The 19,810-nt window shown below is 40.8% G+C and overlaps 1 protein-coding gene across 1 annotated transcript in view; it reads right to left on the bottom strand.

Moving 5' to 3' along the window:
* Positions 1–1,454: 1,454 nt before the first annotated feature.
* LOC120936142 (cytochrome P450 2B1-like) overlaps positions 1,455–19,810 on the bottom strand; it is a 41,236-nt gene continuing 22,880 nt past the window's right edge. The window contains exons 3-9 of the mRNA XM_040348280.1: positions 17,159–17,308; positions 15,067–15,227; positions 12,716–12,892; positions 9,966–10,107; positions 8,289–8,473; positions 1,892–2,033; positions 1,455–1,751 (exon numbers count right to left, since the gene is read on the bottom strand). Coding sequence (XP_040204214.1) covers positions 1,573–1,751; positions 1,892–2,033; positions 8,289–8,473; positions 9,966–10,107; positions 12,716–12,892; positions 15,067–15,227; positions 17,159–17,308 — 1,136 coding nt within the window. The 3' untranslated portion in view covers positions 1,455–1,572. The remainder of the gene's footprint in view (positions 1,752–1,891; positions 2,034–8,288; positions 8,474–9,965; positions 10,108–12,715; positions 12,893–15,066; positions 15,228–17,158; positions 17,309–19,810) is intronic.

Here is a 19,810-nt window from a genome sequence, read left to right on the forward strand (position 1 = left end):
CCCCATTTCTGGGATTGGACATGTTGATTACTTGCCCAAGATAATCTGTATGGTGGAACATGTGCGAGAGCATTAGCTGCACAAGAGTAAGCATGAGTTTCCTACACTTGTCAAATGTGTAGGTGTCTTTATTTCTATATTTCACTTTTTGGCTTTTGTATGGGTACTAGGTATCCCTTACTTGTTCCTGTAAGGAGAGGATGGTATCTCGGGGAAACCCTATTTTTAAAGGAGGCTTCCAGATTCTGATAAGCCACCATACCACAGACCCCCACAGCCACAGGACAAGGTGCTCCGCCAAAGGGATCCCTACACATTTTTGTTTTGATTTTTTGCATCTCTTTTTCTTTCTTGCTGTAGGATCTTTTGGGGGACCTTTGGATTGCTTTATAGAAGCCAGAGGGAAAATGTTGTTTGCCGGTAATTTAAAAACATTTTTCCTTTGTAAATGTCAGTACTTTTAGAGTCGGTTCACACTAGGGCGACACGACTTCCAGCACGACTTTCAGAGGCGACTCCGACACGACTTGAGAATGAACCACAGGGCGATCTGGGGCGATTTACAACACGACTTGAAGTCGTCTCAAGGACAGGAGACTTTCCAGTGGCCAATCAAACAACAACAATCAGCTCTAGGGGAGGGAGGGGAGGGAGAGGTTTGCCTGAGAAATGTATGTTATCTTCCTGGAAATTCGCTTCAGTTAAAACAGTGATCAGACTTGGATCAGACTTGGAGGCGACTTCCATTGAAATCAATGGGTACAAATCGCCTACAAGTCGGATTGAAGTAGTACAGGAACTTCTTTTGAGGTCGGAGCGACTCGAGTCGTGTGTATTAACACCGCTCCCATTCACTTGCATTGTTTTTCTCGACAGCGCGACTTGGGACAACTTGAGGCGACTTCAAGTCGGATCCCAAGTCTCCCCAGTGTGAACCGGCTCTAAAAGATCACTGCTCCCGACTATATGGATTTTTTTTTACATTTGTTTTGGATTGGTGCATTCCCCAACTACACTGGTATACCGATTTTCTATGTTAAAATTGTCTTAACAGCCCCATAGCAACCATGTAAACTGCTATGGCTATACCTACCCCACTGTCAGCATGCATACATTTTCAAGAACACATTTCAGTTTTTTTTACCTAGTATAGAGTTAAATTCATTGCTGACTTCAAACACCTACAGAGAGACACATTCTTGCAGTCTTTCATGAACTACAGCTTCTTTGAATAGAAAATGATCTATGAATGGAGGGGGCAGAGCTATCAATCATCTATTCTCCATTGTTAGATCTCATTTCTTTTTTTTTTTTGCAAGATTTCACTTTATTCATAAATACATACAATTACAAATTACATACATTTGTAAATGCTTAATATATTTTACATGTAATAATAAATAACAAACACCATATGTACACATTTTTCTTACATTCTGTAATCTAGTAAAAAAAAAAAAAACAGTAGAAAAAAAAAAAAACTTGTAAAATCTTGAAATGAAAATCCATCTTTGCTGTGAAAAATAAAACCGATGTGTGTCAACCATGGTCACCGGTTGGCTTGGCTTTGTTCTAGCTGCGAGGTATAGCACAGATCTTTTGTGGTAAGGGAGCATTGGTGAACCCTGATGCAGGGGTGAAGTTCAACTTAGCACGAGGGGGGGCCTGGAAGGTGAAGTTTTGCAGCAGTGATGTAAAAAATAAGAAGATCTCCATCTTTGCCAAGTTTTCTCCAGCACAGCTTCTCTTACCTGGTGAAGGAAGGAAAAACATTAAAACTTACTTCAGTGCTAATATTTGTGAATAAGTGTAGCCTTCTCTGAACTGTGTGAATGTATCTTACTGATTACTGACATGACACATCAATCACCTGCTACCAAAAGATTATTACCTAGTGAGAAAGGTATGAATGCCTCATTCTTCTTAAAATTTCCTTCTGAATCCAGGAAATGTTCCGGATAAAACTCATATGGTTTTTCAAAGTAATCTTTATCTCTAAGGGCAGAGGTCAGCATTGGGAAGACTATGGTCCCCTGTGGAAAAAAATAAATAAAAGAGGTTATAATTGTTTGTACTTATATATGTACTATATTTTTTGAGGCAAACCATTTTACATGCTTTTCATATTTTGGATTGATAACGTGTTTCCTACTAATACCGACAGTAAACAAGCCCCCCAAAAAACAGCAGGTTTAACCATTGTCTCTCTAAAAAAAAAAAAGAGGAATAGGAGGAAAATAACTAATTGGCACCCTCTTATACAGTTGACGCTATGGAGATATTACCCCTCTACCCTTAAGGTGGCAACTCAAAAATGTTGGATTTTCCACCACTCTTTGGTCATTAAAGGGTTATTAAAGGATTTTTTTTCCTTTAAAATAACAAATGTTATACTTACCTCCACTGTGCAGTTCATTTTGCACAGAGTGTCCCCGATCCACGTCTTTTGGGGTCCCTCGGCGGCTGTCTCTGGTCCTCCCCACAATTACTGACCACAGTCATGCGAGAGCTCGCATGGTGGTGAGTAATTGCGGGCGTGCTACCGTGATACAGCCATAGCCGCTCGCTGTATCACTCGGCCCGCCCCTCGGCGAGCCACGTAATTGGATGTGATTGACAGCAGCGCCAGCCAATGGCTGCACTGCTCTCAATCCATCCGCTCTAGCCAATCAGCGGTGACTGCGTTTAGAGGTTTTAAGATTAAGGGTATGTGACCCCCTAACAATGGGGTCTTTTTAAAATACCATTTATAGTGGTGTTGTATTATCAGGTTAGTTGATAACTTTTGGTGTTCTCTACCTGACTGTTGTCGGCTACATTCTCCCCAGCTGTCTCTAAGAGCTCCATGGTATTAAGAGAAAATGGGGGGGTGTTAAAGCGGCAGTAAATGGGGAAAAAATTAATCAGCTGCAATGCGTAATGTGCTAGTATGTATCGCAATACTTACCTAAGAACAAAACCCCCTGTTGACTGGGCTTCAATCTTTCCCTGGGCTTCATTCTGGGTTTCATGGCCTCTGACTGTATGAATGGCCGGGCTGCGATTGTATCACCCCCGCACTGAGCTCTTAAGGTACGGAATGGGTATGCTGTCCCTTCAGAGAGCGTGCGCCTGAGATGTCACCATCTGCATCCCGTGTGAATATTTTCAAGACCATGCAAGTTTAGGAAATATTTACTTTACCTACACTTAAGCATTATTATATTATTATCTGTAGGTACAAGTTAAAGTATTTGTAAACCCTTTACAACCACTTTAACCTACAGGTAAGCCTAGAGTAAGGTGCTTGAAATATCTCCTAAACCTCTACGGTTTAGGAGTTATTTTACAAAAATCAAGGGTGCACTTTAGTAACAGCGATTGTGCCGCTCCTAAAGGACACTGTGTCGTGACTAGCGGCTCCCGGCCAATCACAGCACCGGAGCCGCGATACCCGGAAGTAACACCAGAGAGAGATGTCGGCCGCCCGAGTGGTGAACGAGGACGGCTGCGGGGGCTTTGATCTGAGGTGAGTATTACATAATGAGCTAGTATGCTATGTGCTTCTTTTTTTTTACAAGTGGGTTTACTTCCTCTTTAAAAAGTGGAGTTTACTTCCACTTTAAGGAACGCAGCCCACAGTGAAAATTCTACTACTCCATACATACAGTACAGTGTTTGTGTGTGTTCACCCTAAGACAGAAAGTTTGGTACTGGCAGTATCTGTAAATGAAAATAAGGAACCCTGAAAAAGGACTTCTAAGCTGCAATAGATTCCTTTTTTTTCTTTTGGGTATAGATACTCGTTAATTTGCTCTTATTTGTTTTTGGCTTCCAAAATTCCAAAAAGCCCCCCACCCAGACTCCCCCACAACCACTGGCCAGGGTTGTGAGGAAAGGGCCCTACCCTTCATCAACATCAGTTAAAGCAAAAATAAGAATGAGGAATCAAAAATTAAACACCACATCCCAAAAGGGGAGACAAAGTTGGGGGGGGGGGGGAACTAGAGGTCACAAGCCTCGAGACCTTACAGGTGTCGTGTAAGAGTCACTGATGGACTGAAGTAAACATAGAAAAACTTTATTAGAAAGATAGCTAAAAAACATGAGACAATGTGACATTCAATTCATACATCAATTGCTCCCTTATTGTTACATTTGAACAGACTGTACCACTTTCTCTACATGTTTGCTCGACAGAGCTTCTTCAGGAGTTAGGTTGTGGTGTCTATTAAACTATGGGTAACAGAAAAATGAAATGAAAGCTCATCCGACATCCAACAAGGGTGGCAACCTTGTTGTCATGGAAAGTCATCAGTATGAGTTGATGGTCATGAAGCTCCTGCAGAATCATGACTTGTATAAAAAGATACCTGAAAGCCATGTGAATTACATGGTCGGTATAGACATTTTTATAGGCTCCGCCTACCATCAAGGTTTGATTAACAAATCTACATGGGAATTTCTTAATATTCCATTCCCAAAAACACCTATTCTGTATGCCCTTCCCAAAATCCACTAACCCCCCTGGCCCACCCTATAGTTTTAGGGAATGGCTGCCTCACCGAGACAGCTAGCCAATTGGTTGACGATTTCTTGAGACCCTATGACGAGGGCCTTGTGTCCTACATCCAGGACACCAGTGATCTCATTAGGGCACTTGATGGACTTTCGGTCCCTGAGGGTGCCTGGCTGGTAGCACTCAAAGTGGAGGCCCTCTAAAACTCCATCCCCCACACCATGGGGGTTGAAGTTGTGGAGGGCTTCATCTTTGAAAGCAGCGAAGCTCCTGGAGCTTATAATGGCTTCATCTTAAATCTACTGCAGTTCATTCTAACCAACAACATCTTTCTTTTTGGATGCTCCCACTACCTCCAGATACAGGGAGTAGCTACGGGGACCAGGTGTGCCCCCAGCTATGCCAACATGTATCTGAGGGGTGGGAGCGTGACCTCTTTTTTCGAGAGGACGTGCAGAAGTTTGTTGAACAGATACCCATTTGGAGGCAATATATCGACAACATTTTTTTCATTTGGACAGGAAGCCAACAAGATCTGCTTCTCTTTTTTGATAGTCTCAGGCCAAATCATTACAACCCCAACTTTACCATTGAAAAAAGTCAACACAAATTAACTTTTTTGGACATACAGATCTATATAAACTCACAGGGGGATGAACGGAACGACCCTATACTGTAAATCATCTGCAGGGAATTCCCTAGTACATGCCACTAGTTCCCACCCAGCTCCTCTAATAGCCAGTGTGCCCTATGGGCAGTATTTGAGGCTTAGGAAAAATTGCAGTGAAAATGCACATTTTGAGCTAGAGGCTAAAGCTTTGCAGAATAGACTCATACAATGAGGCTACAGTAAAAAGTGCCTCAAAAGGCCTTTGCCAAAGCCAAGAACCAAGATCGGTCATCTTTGATTCATGGTTAAAAAAAAATCAAAACCCAATGAAAGGAGTAAGACTTATCACTCGCTTCTCAGGACAGCACCAGCAGATGCGAGATCTATTGCAGAAACATTGGTACCTCCTCATGGGAGACCCACTGTTTCAAAACACCTAAAAGATTAACCGGAGGTAACATATAAAAGATCCAAATCACTTAGGGATAACATGGTGCACAGCCACTATGCTCCTACCTCCACAAAGTCTGCGAGGGGAAAAGGGACCAGGCCCTGCTATAAATGTATTTTTTGTCGCTACATCTATGCATCGCGATGTGTGACTCTTCCGGATGGTGTACATCATGATGTGTGAATGTCAAGCCTTTATATATATATAAATAAGTTTATTAATTTAATTGATTTTGGACCCCCCCTCCCCTCTTTCTGTGTGCACACTTTATATATATCTAAATACGTTTATTAATTGAATTGATTTTGGACCCCCCTTCCTCCTTTTATGGTGCTGTATGGATCATTCTCTGTTTGCTTGTACGAACACTCCTGGCGCACATTGTTTGTTTTCAATCAATATTCCGATCCATGTGAGCCCCTATTTGAAGTTGTTTACCGCATTGTTTCTCGAAGTTCCTTTTGTGTCTGTTTTTCCAGCCCCCTTTCCTGGTGTCCAAGATTGATTGGCATGGTTCCTTTTCCCTGAACATCATATCCGTGTCACCATGGTTCCTTTCCCACCATTAACAGCTCTAATGTGGGCATTCGATTTTTTTGGGCGCATGCGCAGTGCCTCTTTCTTTACGTCCACGGCACAGCAGTGACGTCAGACGCTGCCGCGCTGGCTGAGGACTTAAACGGTGATACTCGCCGTAATCTTCTGCCAGTCCAACGGAGGAGAGGGATGAGACCACATCTCTCCCCCCAATCTGAACTTCAATACTTCTGTTTTCTGGTAAGGACAATCCCTTTTCTTATGCATTTATATAATTTTTAGGCCACTACCAGACTTATGTGTTTTTTGTGGCTGCTATACCCTACTGATATATTTATTTTCTATGCTCCCATGCAGGATCTCCAAATCGGGGATTTGCCTGTCAGGGATCGGGATTACCAACTTTCTACCCTGCGATTCCTTGGACTATATATACTCCTTATGCTAACCTAATATTTAGGGGCGAGCTCTGTGCCATCTCATCGAGAGGAACATCTTTATACTTAATTGATTCCATGTTTATACGCATTGAAGGTACAGTCTTTTGTATTTTCTTCATAAATGCTGATTGGTTCAGCCTCCCTTCCTCATTATCTTTACCAAACTTATTAATTGGTGTATTTCATTTTATGTTGTTTTCCCTGTTCACAAACAAAACAGCACTTCTACTCTTTCTGTCTTCTTCTACAAGCCTTAAGAGGATCATTACCAGGTTGGCAGGATATCTCCCTGTGCTCACGGAATCTGTGCAACTTTAACTTCGATTTTTCAGTGATGTACAAATTACTGAGCATTTTTGGTAAGGTTCACACCACACAGCCATATTTTCATAAAACTATGTTTCTATGACCTAGATTTTGGATTTATCTACTACAATTGTCTATACATTTGCATAATTATTGATATTTATGCCAATTTGTAATGTTATAATATTTTAACCTTTAACATGAGCTTTAACTTCATTTTTCTGTTACCCATAGTTTAATAGACGTCAGAACGTGAGCTCCTGAAGAAGCTCCGCGAGCGAAACATGTAGAGAAAGTGGTACAGTCTGTTCAAATGAAACAATAAGGGAGCAATTGATGTATGAATTGAATGTCACATTGTCTCATGTTTTTTAACTATCTTTGCAATAAAGTTTTTCTATGTTTACTCCATCAGTGTTTTCATTGTTCTTACGCGACACCTTTAAAGTCCTGAGGCTTGTGACCTCTAGTCCCCCCAACTTTGTCCTTCAGCAACATCAATCAATAAGGTGCTTTGCCAAGGGAGTCCCCACTAGTAAAGAACCCCTCATATTGATGGTACATGGGTTGTTATGATTCGGGGAGGGGGTGCACATGTTCACACAACCCCCATACTTTTCCTGCCATCCAGGCTGCTTGCCCAAGTTAAGGGTCTGGTACAGATTTCCTCAAGCATTGTTTTGTTTAAAATCTACACCAGACTTAAGGAATATGATATGCATGTCATGGAAAACTGACAATTTTATTTTTAATTCTTGCTGCAGTATGCACTCTATTAAAAGTGACCTTTACAAAGAAAAAAATCAAACATTTTAAATTGCTGGTAAATTCTATCCATGTTTGTAATACACTACCTGTTCTACAGTGACAATGCCCATTTACTGTACAATATCTAAGAAGGAGCATACTGTTGCTCCTGCCAGAAATCCAGTGGGTGGATGTCGGTCAGGAGAAGTGGGCATTCCTAGGCAGACTGCATTTGCATGCAGACCACCACAGATGACACCTACTTGTGATGCTGAGCCTCCATGATTGAAAAAACTGAATTCTAAAAAATGAAAGGGACAGTAAAGAATAAAGAATAAAGAAGGCTAGATGAAGCTGAATGTCCTACAGACAGAAAATGAGGCAGGTTTTCTCTGACTTTCTGCTGTTACAAATGCACACTATGAGAAGCTCAACGCGTGCAATGACATTTTTTGAACTGACTTGTTTCACTATAATGTGGCTGACAATTCTGATTTGTCCTGACCTTGACTTTTTATCCAATATTGTATATCCTATACAGTCCTCAGCCTGCTGAGCTCAATATCCAAGCAAGATTTGGAACTGATCTAAATACATAACCATGAACATCTGTCATTCACCTGGATTCCCACAATCAATTTTCCTGGACACCGGGTCCCATGCCTTTTCAGTACTGTACACCGTGTATTTTATACTTACTAGTGGAATGTAGTGCCCTCTAATCATGACTTCATTAGTAGTTTCATGTGGGACATTCAGTGGTACAACATCAGCAAACCTCTGGATTTCATGAATGACGGCATCGGTATAGGGCAGCTGCTTCCTGTGCTCAGTTTGGGGTTCAGTTGATCCGATCACTCTGTAAATCTCATTTTGAACTTTTTCTGTCAAAAAAAATGTCAGCAAAATGTATAGTTAGCACTGAAAAACTGTTCACATTAAAGAATTATATATATATATATATATATATATATATATATATATATATATATATATATATATATATATAATTCTTATATATATATATATATATATATATATATATGTATGCACATGAACACATATATACACACTGTATATATATATATATGTATATATATATATATATATATATATATATATATATATATATATATATATATACACATATATACACACACACTGTATACAGCAGGGATCCTCAAACTACGGCCATCCAGCTGTTGTAGAACTACACATCCCATGAAGCATTGTAACACACTGACATTCACAGACATGACGGGAATTGTAGTTCCTGAACGAATTTTTGGAAAGTAGACAGTCCAAGGTATTTAGTAAGAAGCATGGCAAGTTTTTTTAAGTAATTTTTGGTACATTTTTTGGAAAAATAAGATTTTTTTTAACATGCTGTCACCAGTGCAGTACAGAATCATCGTAAAACAACAAAAAGAGGGCACACCAACCTTGCGCATTACCCAAGTGGTATTTACTGAAATAAAAAAAAAGGAAATATACTCACAAACCAGTGAATAATAAAGGCATATCAAAGTCCAAAAACTGGACGCAGAGCAACCAGGCCACCGGGACCATGTGCAACACACCGGAGAACCTTTCCAATGGCTGTACAGATGGGAGTACAGAATCATCATATGACTGGTGTGGTGGAGATCAAGACCTACTGACTGGTGACAGTATGTAAAACAAATATCTTATTAAATTTTTAACTTTACTTTTTTTAATAGATTTTTTTTATGTTAACATACTCTTGTCAGAGTGGTTCAGTGTTCCCATAGTGACATTATGCTACTCTGGGGTTGTTGATCATGGGAAGTTTTTATTTTCTGTAATGAAGACCAGTCACCGCTGCTCTCTCTCTCTCTATCTCTTTGTACAGGGTGACTGGTCTTAACTCCGCCCCTTCCTGTGGTTTCTGCAGGCAGCCTGTAGTGGGTGGGACCTGCTGGTTCCCTCCCACAGCTCTGCTGTCTGTACAGACTATTTACAGCACAGTGATGATGTCACAGTTACATTTACAAGGTAATACCTGGGTTCCAAAGACAATTGGTACACAAAAATTGGACGTATCTTTTGTGGTTATTAAGAAATATACAGTATGACAATAAAAGCTTTTGTAACTGGAGTTCAGCTTTAAAAGAATATCAGAAAAGTGTTCTATATTTCCATCGCTATACTTGTTTCAGGTTATTGACTCAGGAAACATTGAAGCCAAAGCTCAGAGTCATTTCAGAAGGAATGGTTGGCGATTGCTGCCTCTATCATTTTCTCAAGACAGGTTTCCTTTAAACCACAGAATTTGTAAAATCAGGGGTAAAACATTCACATGTTGCTAGAAACAAAAATATTATAATTTAGCATGTCTTGAATTTTTATTCTTACGTTGTATTTCTGGGTGTTTGATCATTAGTAGGAGGCCCCATCGCAGGGTGGCAGATGTTGACTCCATTCCAGCACCAAAAAGATCGCTCACCAGCATGGTTAATGATTCATTGTCGAAGTATGAAATGTGATCTGGTTTTGCCTGCACAACAAAAAAGGGGGATGGAACATGAATGGAAAAAAAAAATCAGTATCCTATATTAAAGTCAATATCTCATCTCACTGTCCTAGTTAGGGCTGTAGTTACCAAGAAAGCCCTTACTGGCCAGTGCCTAGGGCAGCAGGATTAGCAGGGGCATCAAGAAACCTCAACACTTACAAATTATGGTGATTCTCTTTATTTTGTTTCTTTGTATGTTCAGATTTTTGTGGTTAAGTTCAGCATTAAAACTGTAGGGGAAAGGGATGCAGAGGATGATGAAAGGAGTCAAAAGACTCCTTGGAGTTCTTGAAAAATTAACCCATTTATTAAGCTTTATTTTAAGGCTGGGTTCACACTATTGCAAATTGAATGTGGGTTCCTCGGCTATGGAGCCGGTTCACATATCTCTGCTGCGCCTCAAGTGTGAATTTACACAGGGGTCCTGTGTGTCTTTTGGTCCATTTCAGGTCTGAATTCAGCCCAAAATTTGGGCTGATATCGGACATGAAATGGTGAACGGGGACATACCGGACCCCTGCTGTGAGCCGCATGCCAAGATAGAGTGAACCCAGCCTAAGGGATTTATTAAAGGAGAAGTAGGGCCAAAGCTCTTTTAGCCCTACTTCTCCTGTAGAACTAAGTGCACTCCTGTGACCCATAGTCAGCAGACAGAAGGATAACACCTGCTATTGGCTGATCTGAGAATTTTGTAATTGGGAAAAATTGACTTTGTAGGCACGTATAAAAAAATATATAACACATTTTTAATAGTTCACATTAAATACATACACATACGACACATGATTTATAAAACAAAATATGGGGCACAATGGCTTTTCCTGAAGGAAATACTAAATAAGATACTTCCTGCGGGGCAATCACCATTCAGTGATTTACACCAAAGTATGTTTTTTATTAGTACTAGGTAACCAACCTAATAAAAACCATACTTTAGTATAAATCCCTGAATGGTTAGACTTTGGGAGTATAAACTTACATGCACATGCAACTGTCCCAGAACAAGAAGAAGCAATCCCCTCATATGAAACCCCCTCTCGAGTCCCCCAAGAAAGGGAAAGACGTCCACAGCAAAAGGAACCACCGAAACAAAACCAATTGTTCAAAATAGGATTGCCAGAAAAGACAAAGCAAAATGTCCCAGGATTTCAACGAACACAAACGTCAAGATAAACAAGGGGCAAATAACCTAAAAAGAATGGAGAAAGGGAAAAATGGCAACTATTCCATTAAAAAGAGGAAACCCGTTGAAAATCTTTGAAATCCTGGGACATTTTGCTTTGTCTTTTCTGGCAATCCTATTTTGAACAATTGGTTTTGTTCGGTGGTTCCTTTTGCTGTGGACGTCTTTCCCTTTGTTGGGAGACAAGTCTTATCCCATCAATGCCACCTATGAGTGCCACATATCAGTGCCACCTATGAGTGCCCCATATCAGTGCCGCCTATGTGTGTCCTATATCAGTCACGCCTATGAGTGCCCCATATCAGTGCCGCCTGTAAGTGCCCCATATCAGTCACACCTATGAGTGCCCCATATGAATGCCAGCTATGAGTGCCCATATCAGTCACCCCTATAAGTGCCACATATCATTGTCGCCTATGAGTGCACCATATCAGTGTCCTATGAGTCTATGAGTGTCCTATATCAGTCATGCCTATGAGTGCCCCATATCAGTGCTGCCTATGAGTGCCCCATATCAGTGCCGTCTAAGAGTGCCCCATATCAGTGCCACCTATGAGTGTCCTATATCAGTCATGCCTATGAATGTCCCATATCAGTGCCGCCTATGAGTGTCCAATATCAGTGCTGCCTAGGAATTCCCTATATCAGTGACACCTATTAGTGCCACCTCATCAGTGCCCATCAGTACCGCCTCATCAGTGCCCATTAGTGAAGGAGAGAAGTTGCTTATTTACAAAATATTACACAAAATATTATAACAAACAAAGATGCTAGTGTGCATGGAGCCTCAGGCTGGCGGGCAGCACAGCTATCTCTGTTCCAGTGCTGTACAGTCAAATAAAGCCATACCAAAAAATAGGCATTCTGAGCTGGCATTAAACAGTGAAAGGCAGACTGTGATAAAAAAAAAAAAAAAAAAAACCCTTTAACATTAAAAAGTAAAATTATGTGTTTATGTTTGGGTTTATTCTCTCTTAAATAATATAGGAAATTGTCTTTTGGAGTCACTAATCCTTTGATTAAGATATGAGACATTTCATTTTCAGTTACATTAAGGGAATATAATCTTCTATTGTATCCGATTCCTAACATATTATTTTCCTGTATTGCTTTTGAACTTGTCTTCTGATTTTGTTAAATTTCAATAAACAAATTTGACAAGGAATAAAAAAGTTAAATGATGTATTTACATTAAGCTGCTGAAGGAAAATATAATTTATTTTCACTTATGCTCAATTGTCAGTTTATGATTTAAACAAAAACTTAGCCAATTGCAAGTTAGTCATATATTTGACTGGAGATCCGAGCAATGATGAGCGCTGTTTGTGAAAGAAATAAACCAATCCAAGTCTTAGATGTATTTAATTATTAAATTACTAATAACAGTAATTGAGAAAACAATCGTACCTTTTGTTGTTTTGCCCGAAATGCATCAATAAGGTTCTTTGGGTCATTTATGTCCACGGTACTCCTCTGTTCTGTAAATACCTTATTTATCAAAGCGTGCATGTCTTCCATGTTTTCCACGTCTTTCAGATGGCGGCCAGGAAGTAAGCCTACTAGTCTTGGAAACATGCGATAAAGCTTGGAGGAGAAAAAAATATTTTGATTCTTAAAATGCAATTCATTTAATTGTATACTACTACATGCACATGACTGAAGGATTGGTCAGTCCGGGGCCTTACTTGTCACCCAAAAACAATGACATGAAGGGGCAGATCCACAAAGAAAGAACACCGGCGTATCTATTGATACGCCGGCGTACTTTCAAAATTCCTGCGTCGTATCTTTGTTTTGAATCCTCAAAACAAGATACGACGTCATCTGGGTTAGATCCGACAGGCGTACGTCTTCGTACGCCTTCGGATCTTAGATGCAATTCTTCGGCGTCCGCTGGGTGGCGTTCCCGTCGTAATCCGCGTCGAGTATGCAAATTAGCTATTTCCGACGATCCACGAACGTACGAGCGGCCGTCGCATTCTTTTACGTCATTTCCGTTCGGCTTTTTTCGGCGTATAGTTAAAGCTGCTATCTGGTGGCGTACGCAATGTTAAGTATGGCCGTCGTTCCCGCATAGATTTTTTAAAATTTAATTTTGTTTGCGTAAGTCGTCCGTGAATGGTGCTGGATGCCATTTATGTTCACGTCAAAACCAATGAGGTCCTTGCGACGTCATTTGGAGCAATGCACCCTGGGAGTTTTGACGGACGGGGCATGCGCAGTTCGTTCGGCACGGGGACGCGCTTCATTTAAATGAAACACGCCCCCTACTCGCCGCATTTGAATTCCGCGCCCTTACGCCGCAAGAGATACACTACGCCGCCGTAACTTACAGCGCAAATTCTTTCAGGATTCAAACCAAAGCCAGGTAAGTTACGGCGGCTCAGATATTAGCTGTCCACCAGTCGTGGGGAACTTCTCCTGTTAGAAGAGATTTATTAAAAAGACCCGTTAATAGTCCAACAACTAAACCTCACAGTTCTCTTAGAACTCTGGGATGAATACTATCAGGGGCCATTGCTTATTACGTTTTATCGAGCCAGATCCCTTTGTTACCTTCAGAAATCCTAAAAATGAACCGTCATTACTATACAGTAAATACCTTGGTTTGCAAGCATAATTTGTTCCAAAAACATGCTTGTAATCCAAAGCACTTGTATATCAAAGCACCAAAGCTTGCCACCATCATCCGAGCCGTTCTGGCTGGGGGTTTAGTCAGCGTGCTCGCCCCTCCCTTGGGACTACATCCCTGTGGGGGAGTGTGAAGGTTCACAGCGTCTCCCCGCAGGGATGAAGTCCCAGGGGAGGGGGCGAGCACGCTGACTAAACCCCTAGCCAGAACGTCTCAGATGATGGGGGCAAGCTTACTGAGGAGGAACAGGAAGTGAGAAATTCAGACAAAGAAAAAAAAACATTTAGAAGGGAAATCGAAGGAAAAGGTAAGTGAACCAACAATGCGCTAGCTTAAAGGGGTTGTAAAGGTACCATTTTTTTCCCTAAATTGCTTTCTTTACCTTAGTGCAGATCTCCTTCACTTACCTTTGCTTTTAAATGTCCTTATTTCTTCTGAGAAGTCCTCACTTCCTGTTCTTCTGTCTGTAACTCTACACAGTAATGCAATGCATTCTCCCTGGTGTGGAGTGTCGTGCTCGCCCCCTCCCTTGGACAACCGGAGAGTCAGAATGCCCACTAACACACAGCTCCTTTCTCTATCAGCGCGCCTAATTTAAATGGCACACGCCCCTTTAAATTATGCGGGCTTACGCCGGAGGCCGCCAGCGTAAGTTTTCATGCAAGTGCTTTGAGAATCAGGCACTTGCGATGAAAACTTGCGGCAGTGTAACGTATCTACCATACGTTATGCCGCCGCGATTCTACGTGAATCTGGGCCAGGAAGTGAGGATTTCTCAGAAGAAATAAGGACATTTAAAAGCAAAATGGAAGGATGAGGTAAGTGAAGGAGGACTGCACTAAGGTAAAGGAAGCTATTTAGGGAAAAAAAATTACCAAAAAAATTTACAACCCCTTTAAAGGAACCTATTTAGAAAATAAAAATTGCACCTTTACAACCCCTTTTAGGAAATTAAAATAGGCTGCACAGTCCCAAAAAGATATTGAGGTGCTGGAAGGCAGGCTAATGGTTCAAGCACCTCTGACTGCCCTTTTTTGTTTATAGGTACCCCAATAATGTATGTTAAAAAAATAATAATCGGGAGATAATGCTCAAACCCTTTTTGACTGACTTACTCTTCACTTACTCTGTTCATAAAACTGCCAATGTTTCTGACAGTTACATGAATATGATGTATGAGCTTCAGTAGGGTTGGATCATCATATTCAAATCTGTCATCCAATAAAAAAAACACAATTATGTTGGCTACTGCAGCATTGATGATAGTCATATTTTCAAAGGGTTCCCCTAAAATAGAGAAAAAAAAGATTTAAAATTACAAGGTTAATAAAAAAATTCAGACAACTATTTTTTTCTTTTAAACAGCGGCATTATATTTGGGTAGTGGTCAAAAAAACGCCACCTGAATAACTGGCCTAGGGATTTGTAAGTGAAAATGCCTGAAAAAAACATCTTCTGTTGGTTCCAAATGCAATCTAGACTAAGTAGTGTACTATCATCCAACATAGGCTACTTCCAGCAGTTTACTTTCTCCACTGCAGGTGGCACTCAACTGCAGCAGCCTTGCAGGGGGAGAGGAAGTCAAGATGAATGTGGTTCCTCTATGGATTTTTGGGTCACTGGGGAAGCTATCCGATTGGATGCTACTGCCTCATGTGACTCTAACAGCCATCTTGGATCAGGCAGAGCCTATTTAAAACCCCCCACCCCAGGCCTGGTGCACATTTTGCATGTGGGTAATACAGAGACAGTGATTATCAGCAGGTAGACGTTCCAGATGAGTAGGGAAAAGACAGGGACACACCATCCTTCTGCAAACCTCCCCATTTGGGTTGGGACTGGCTAGGCTGAATGCCGTCCCTCAAGACAGAAGCTGTTGGTGCAACTGAGACCTACTCTGCTACATGCCATGAGTGTTCCCAGTTGGGTGCCTTCCTGCCAGGTTTGTTGTAAATTAATGGATACTACATTAATACAAGTTCTGTTCTCTACAACTATATTCATTTTTTAACTGAACTTCCCCACAGGAAAATGAAAGTGGAGCATAGAAAAATCAGGTCCCCACCCCTATGAGGCAGAGCTGTAAAAATCTCAGGACTGGACAGAAATACAAATCCTTTGTCACTAAAACAGTTCTCATGATCTGATTGGAGTTGTGTTTAGGTATAAGTCTCAAAATTAGGAAGCAATGGAAATCTCCCAGCAAGAAACAGATGCAGGCAGTCCCCAAGTTATGAACATTCGAGTTATGAATGACAGGTACTTATGAACAGAGGGAGACCACAGAAAGTGAGAGGAAATCTACCCCTAGGAAGGGAAATTCACTCCTGTTGTACCGCGTACACATGGTCGGAATTTCCGACAACAAATGTTCGATGGGAGCTTGTTGTCGGAAATTCCGACCGTGTGTAGGCTCCATCAGACATTTGCTGTCGGAATTTCCAACAACAAAAATTTGAGAGCTGGTTCTCAAATTTTCCGACAGCAAAACTTGCTGTCGGAAATTCCGAGTGTGTGTACACAATTCAACGCACAAAATTCCACACATGCTCAGAATCAAGCAGAAGACCCGCACTGGCTATTGAACTTAATTTCTCCCGGCTCGTCGTACCTGTTGTACGTTCGCAATTTCTGACAACATTTGTGTGACCGTGTGTATGCAAGACAAGTTTGCGCCAACACGTTGTCAGAATGTCCGATCATCTGTACGCGGCACAAGAGTTATAATGGGAACAAAGTGACTCCGCTGAAGCTTTATCACCTGTCCTTGTTAGTACAATGATTTTCAAATTCAATGACAGAAAGTGAGGTGAAATATTCTGAACAGGGGAATAAACAGAAAAACAAATTTTACAAGGGTGTCAACCCTTCACTATGCTATCCAAAAAAAATGTAAACATTATTTTAAATTACACTTAAAAAAAATCTAGAACTAAACTACAGAACCTACCTCTACAAAACTTAGAGGTCCATTTCTTCCTTGCTCTATTATACAAACTAAAAAACAAAATAAAATCTGCCTTGGTTGCTCTTTACCTGTTGGAAACCCTTCCCCTAATTTCCTTTCTTACTGGCATAACAGGAAATGAGCAGAAGTCTCTTAATTGGGGGAATAGTCAGTGAAGCCTTACAGGTTACGGCTGGGACTTCACTTGGGTAACAAGGGACCAGTGAACATGCTAGTCTCTAAAATATTATTAAAACTAAAAAAAACTCACCTTTGTATGATTTAATTGCTTGTATTAAACATTGTGCTTCCTCTTGAATTTTGTTTTCTATAGATCTCTTTCCCATTCCAAGCTCCCGTAGTGCTGAAAGTGTAAACTTTCTTATTACCTTCCAGTTCTCTCCATGGGCAAAGACTATACCTGAAAAGAATTTACATTTTTAATTGTTTATCTAGGCTGATCAATTTTTAGTTAATTACTTTTCAAGTCACAAATTATCCTTTATTTCAAGCCCCAGTTTCCGGGTGGGGCACTGATTCCGTGTTGTGATGCACAAGGTGGCATTCACAGCATGAGGATAGGTAATTTATAGCTCCCAGTTGGCAGACATGTGCTCAAGTTTACAAGTACAGGTTTCACAAAGTCAAATTTACAACATTAGATTGAATACCCATACCCATAATGAAGGGGGATTAGAACACGTCCCTCCTTCAATTATAACAGAAATGGATCTATAGATTAAGGGTAATTTTTACCACTGGTTTATATGATACCATTACTTTCTTAAATGTTTTTTTTCTCAGGAAACAGATTGAATTGGTCTCACCTAGGGATGAGCCGAACACCCCCCGTTCAGTTTGCACCAGAACCTTCGAACGGACCGAACGTTTGCGCGAACATTTATAACCCCATTGACGTCTATGGGACTCGAACGTTCAAATTCAAAAGTGCTCATTTTAAAGCCTAATATGCAAGTTATTGTTGTAAAACGTCTTTGAGAACCTGGGTCTTGCCCCAGGGAACATGTATCAATGGAAAAAAAGTTTTAAAAACTGTCGTTTTTCCAGGAGCAGTGATTTTAATGATGCTTAAAAAAAAAAAAAAAAAATCCTTTAAATATTGTACCTGCTGGGTGTCTATAGTATGCCTGTGAAAACGTCTTTGAGAACCCGGGTCTTGCCGCAGGGAACATGTATCAATGGAAAAAAAAATTTAAGTTTTCCATTGATACATTTTCCCTCGGGCAAGACCCGGGTTCTCAAAGACGTTTTTACAGACATACTACAGACACCCAGCAGGTACAATATTTAAAGGAATTTTTCATTTTTTTATTTTTTTATTTAAGCATCATTAAAATCACTGCTCCTGAATCTTTAGGTGCAAACTACAGAGCACACGGCCAGTACACACCAAGTAGCTTTAGGTGCAAACTACAGAGGACACAGGCAATAAACCACGTAAGAATACTGCAGCTAGCACAATCACCTGCCTGCCAGTAAATTAGAAAGAACTGATCTAGCTAAACTATACAGTGTATAAATATATGTACAACACCTGGGATGTATATATATCCTCTACACACTGTAACATTAACTGACTAGCCTGCCTGCCTGCCTGCTCTATCTACCTGCAAAAAATGACACTCTCTCTGTCCTCTCTTAACCACCGCAACACACTACACAAGGCCGACCTGCAGGCGGCCTTTTATAGTGTGGGGCGTGTACTTAACCCCCTGAGCCATAATTGGCCAAAGCCACCCTGGCTTTGGCCAATTATGGCTCTCCGCTTTTTGCAAGCTGTGATTGGCCAAGCATGTGGGTCATAGTGCATGCTTGGCCAATCATCAGCCAGCGATGCCGCAGTGAATTATGGTCTGTGAAACGTAACTCAAATTTGGCGTGAACGACCCGTTTTGTTCGTATTTCGACGAACGATCCCTAGTCTCACCATTATGGAGGATATGTTCTCCCCCATTCTTGTTCCTAATTTATTAAATTTTCTTTGCTATGTTTGTTTTTTGCCTTCTTTTTTTTCCGTGTAAAAACATACAGTATTGGCATTCTCTTTGCTTATGGGAACACCTTTATTGATATTATAATGTTAACACTACTAATAACGTTTTTTATTCTTCTTATTTTTGTATTGCCTTTCTTTCCAACTAGGGGTCTGTATGGGTCTTGCTATCCCGCATTCTTACCCCCCCTCCCTCCCAGTATGGTAAAGACGTATACAGGGTGCCTCTTTAAGACAGCCTCTATAAAAATATCAGGACTGGACAGAAATACAAATCCTTTGTCACTAAAATAGTTCTCATGATCTGATTGGAGTTGTGTTTAGGTATAACTCTTGAAATCAGGAAGCAATGGAAATCTCCCAGCAAGAAACAAATGCAGGAAGTCCCCAAATTACGAACATTAGAGTTATAAATGACAGGTACTTATGAACAGAGGGAGACCACAGGAAGTGAGAGGAAATCTACCCCTAGGAAATTAATAGTAAACCAAAAAGACATCCACACACCAGCAAACCTAAAAATACAAGTGAACCACAACCATATAACCCAAATGCCCAACTAAATAACAGGAAGCCTAACTAAAAACTGACTATATACAATATACTATATAAACTGGAAAGAATGGAGATGCAGGAAACAGGTGGGAAGAGGGAACTAGTATTGGAATCAGGTACGAGAGGAGCAGAGGCCAGAACAGACAAAACAATGACACAAAATGTAATGGCAGAGAAGGACCTAAATAACCTCCCAGCAGCCAGCATCAGGTGGAGACTGATTACTAGAAGCTGCTGGGAGACACCCACTGGTAGACTTCAGAACTACAACCTACCTCTCTGGGAAGCTTAGTGCCACCAACAGGTGAACCAGGTCCTGACAAATATGAAAGACTGTGCAGGAACCTAATTTAT

The sequence above is a fragment of the Rana temporaria genome, chromosome 4, assembly GCF_905171775.1.
Source record: "Rana temporaria chromosome 4, aRanTem1.1, whole genome shotgun sequence".
Taxonomy (NCBI): domain Eukaryota; kingdom Metazoa; phylum Chordata; class Amphibia; order Anura; family Ranidae; genus Rana; species Rana temporaria.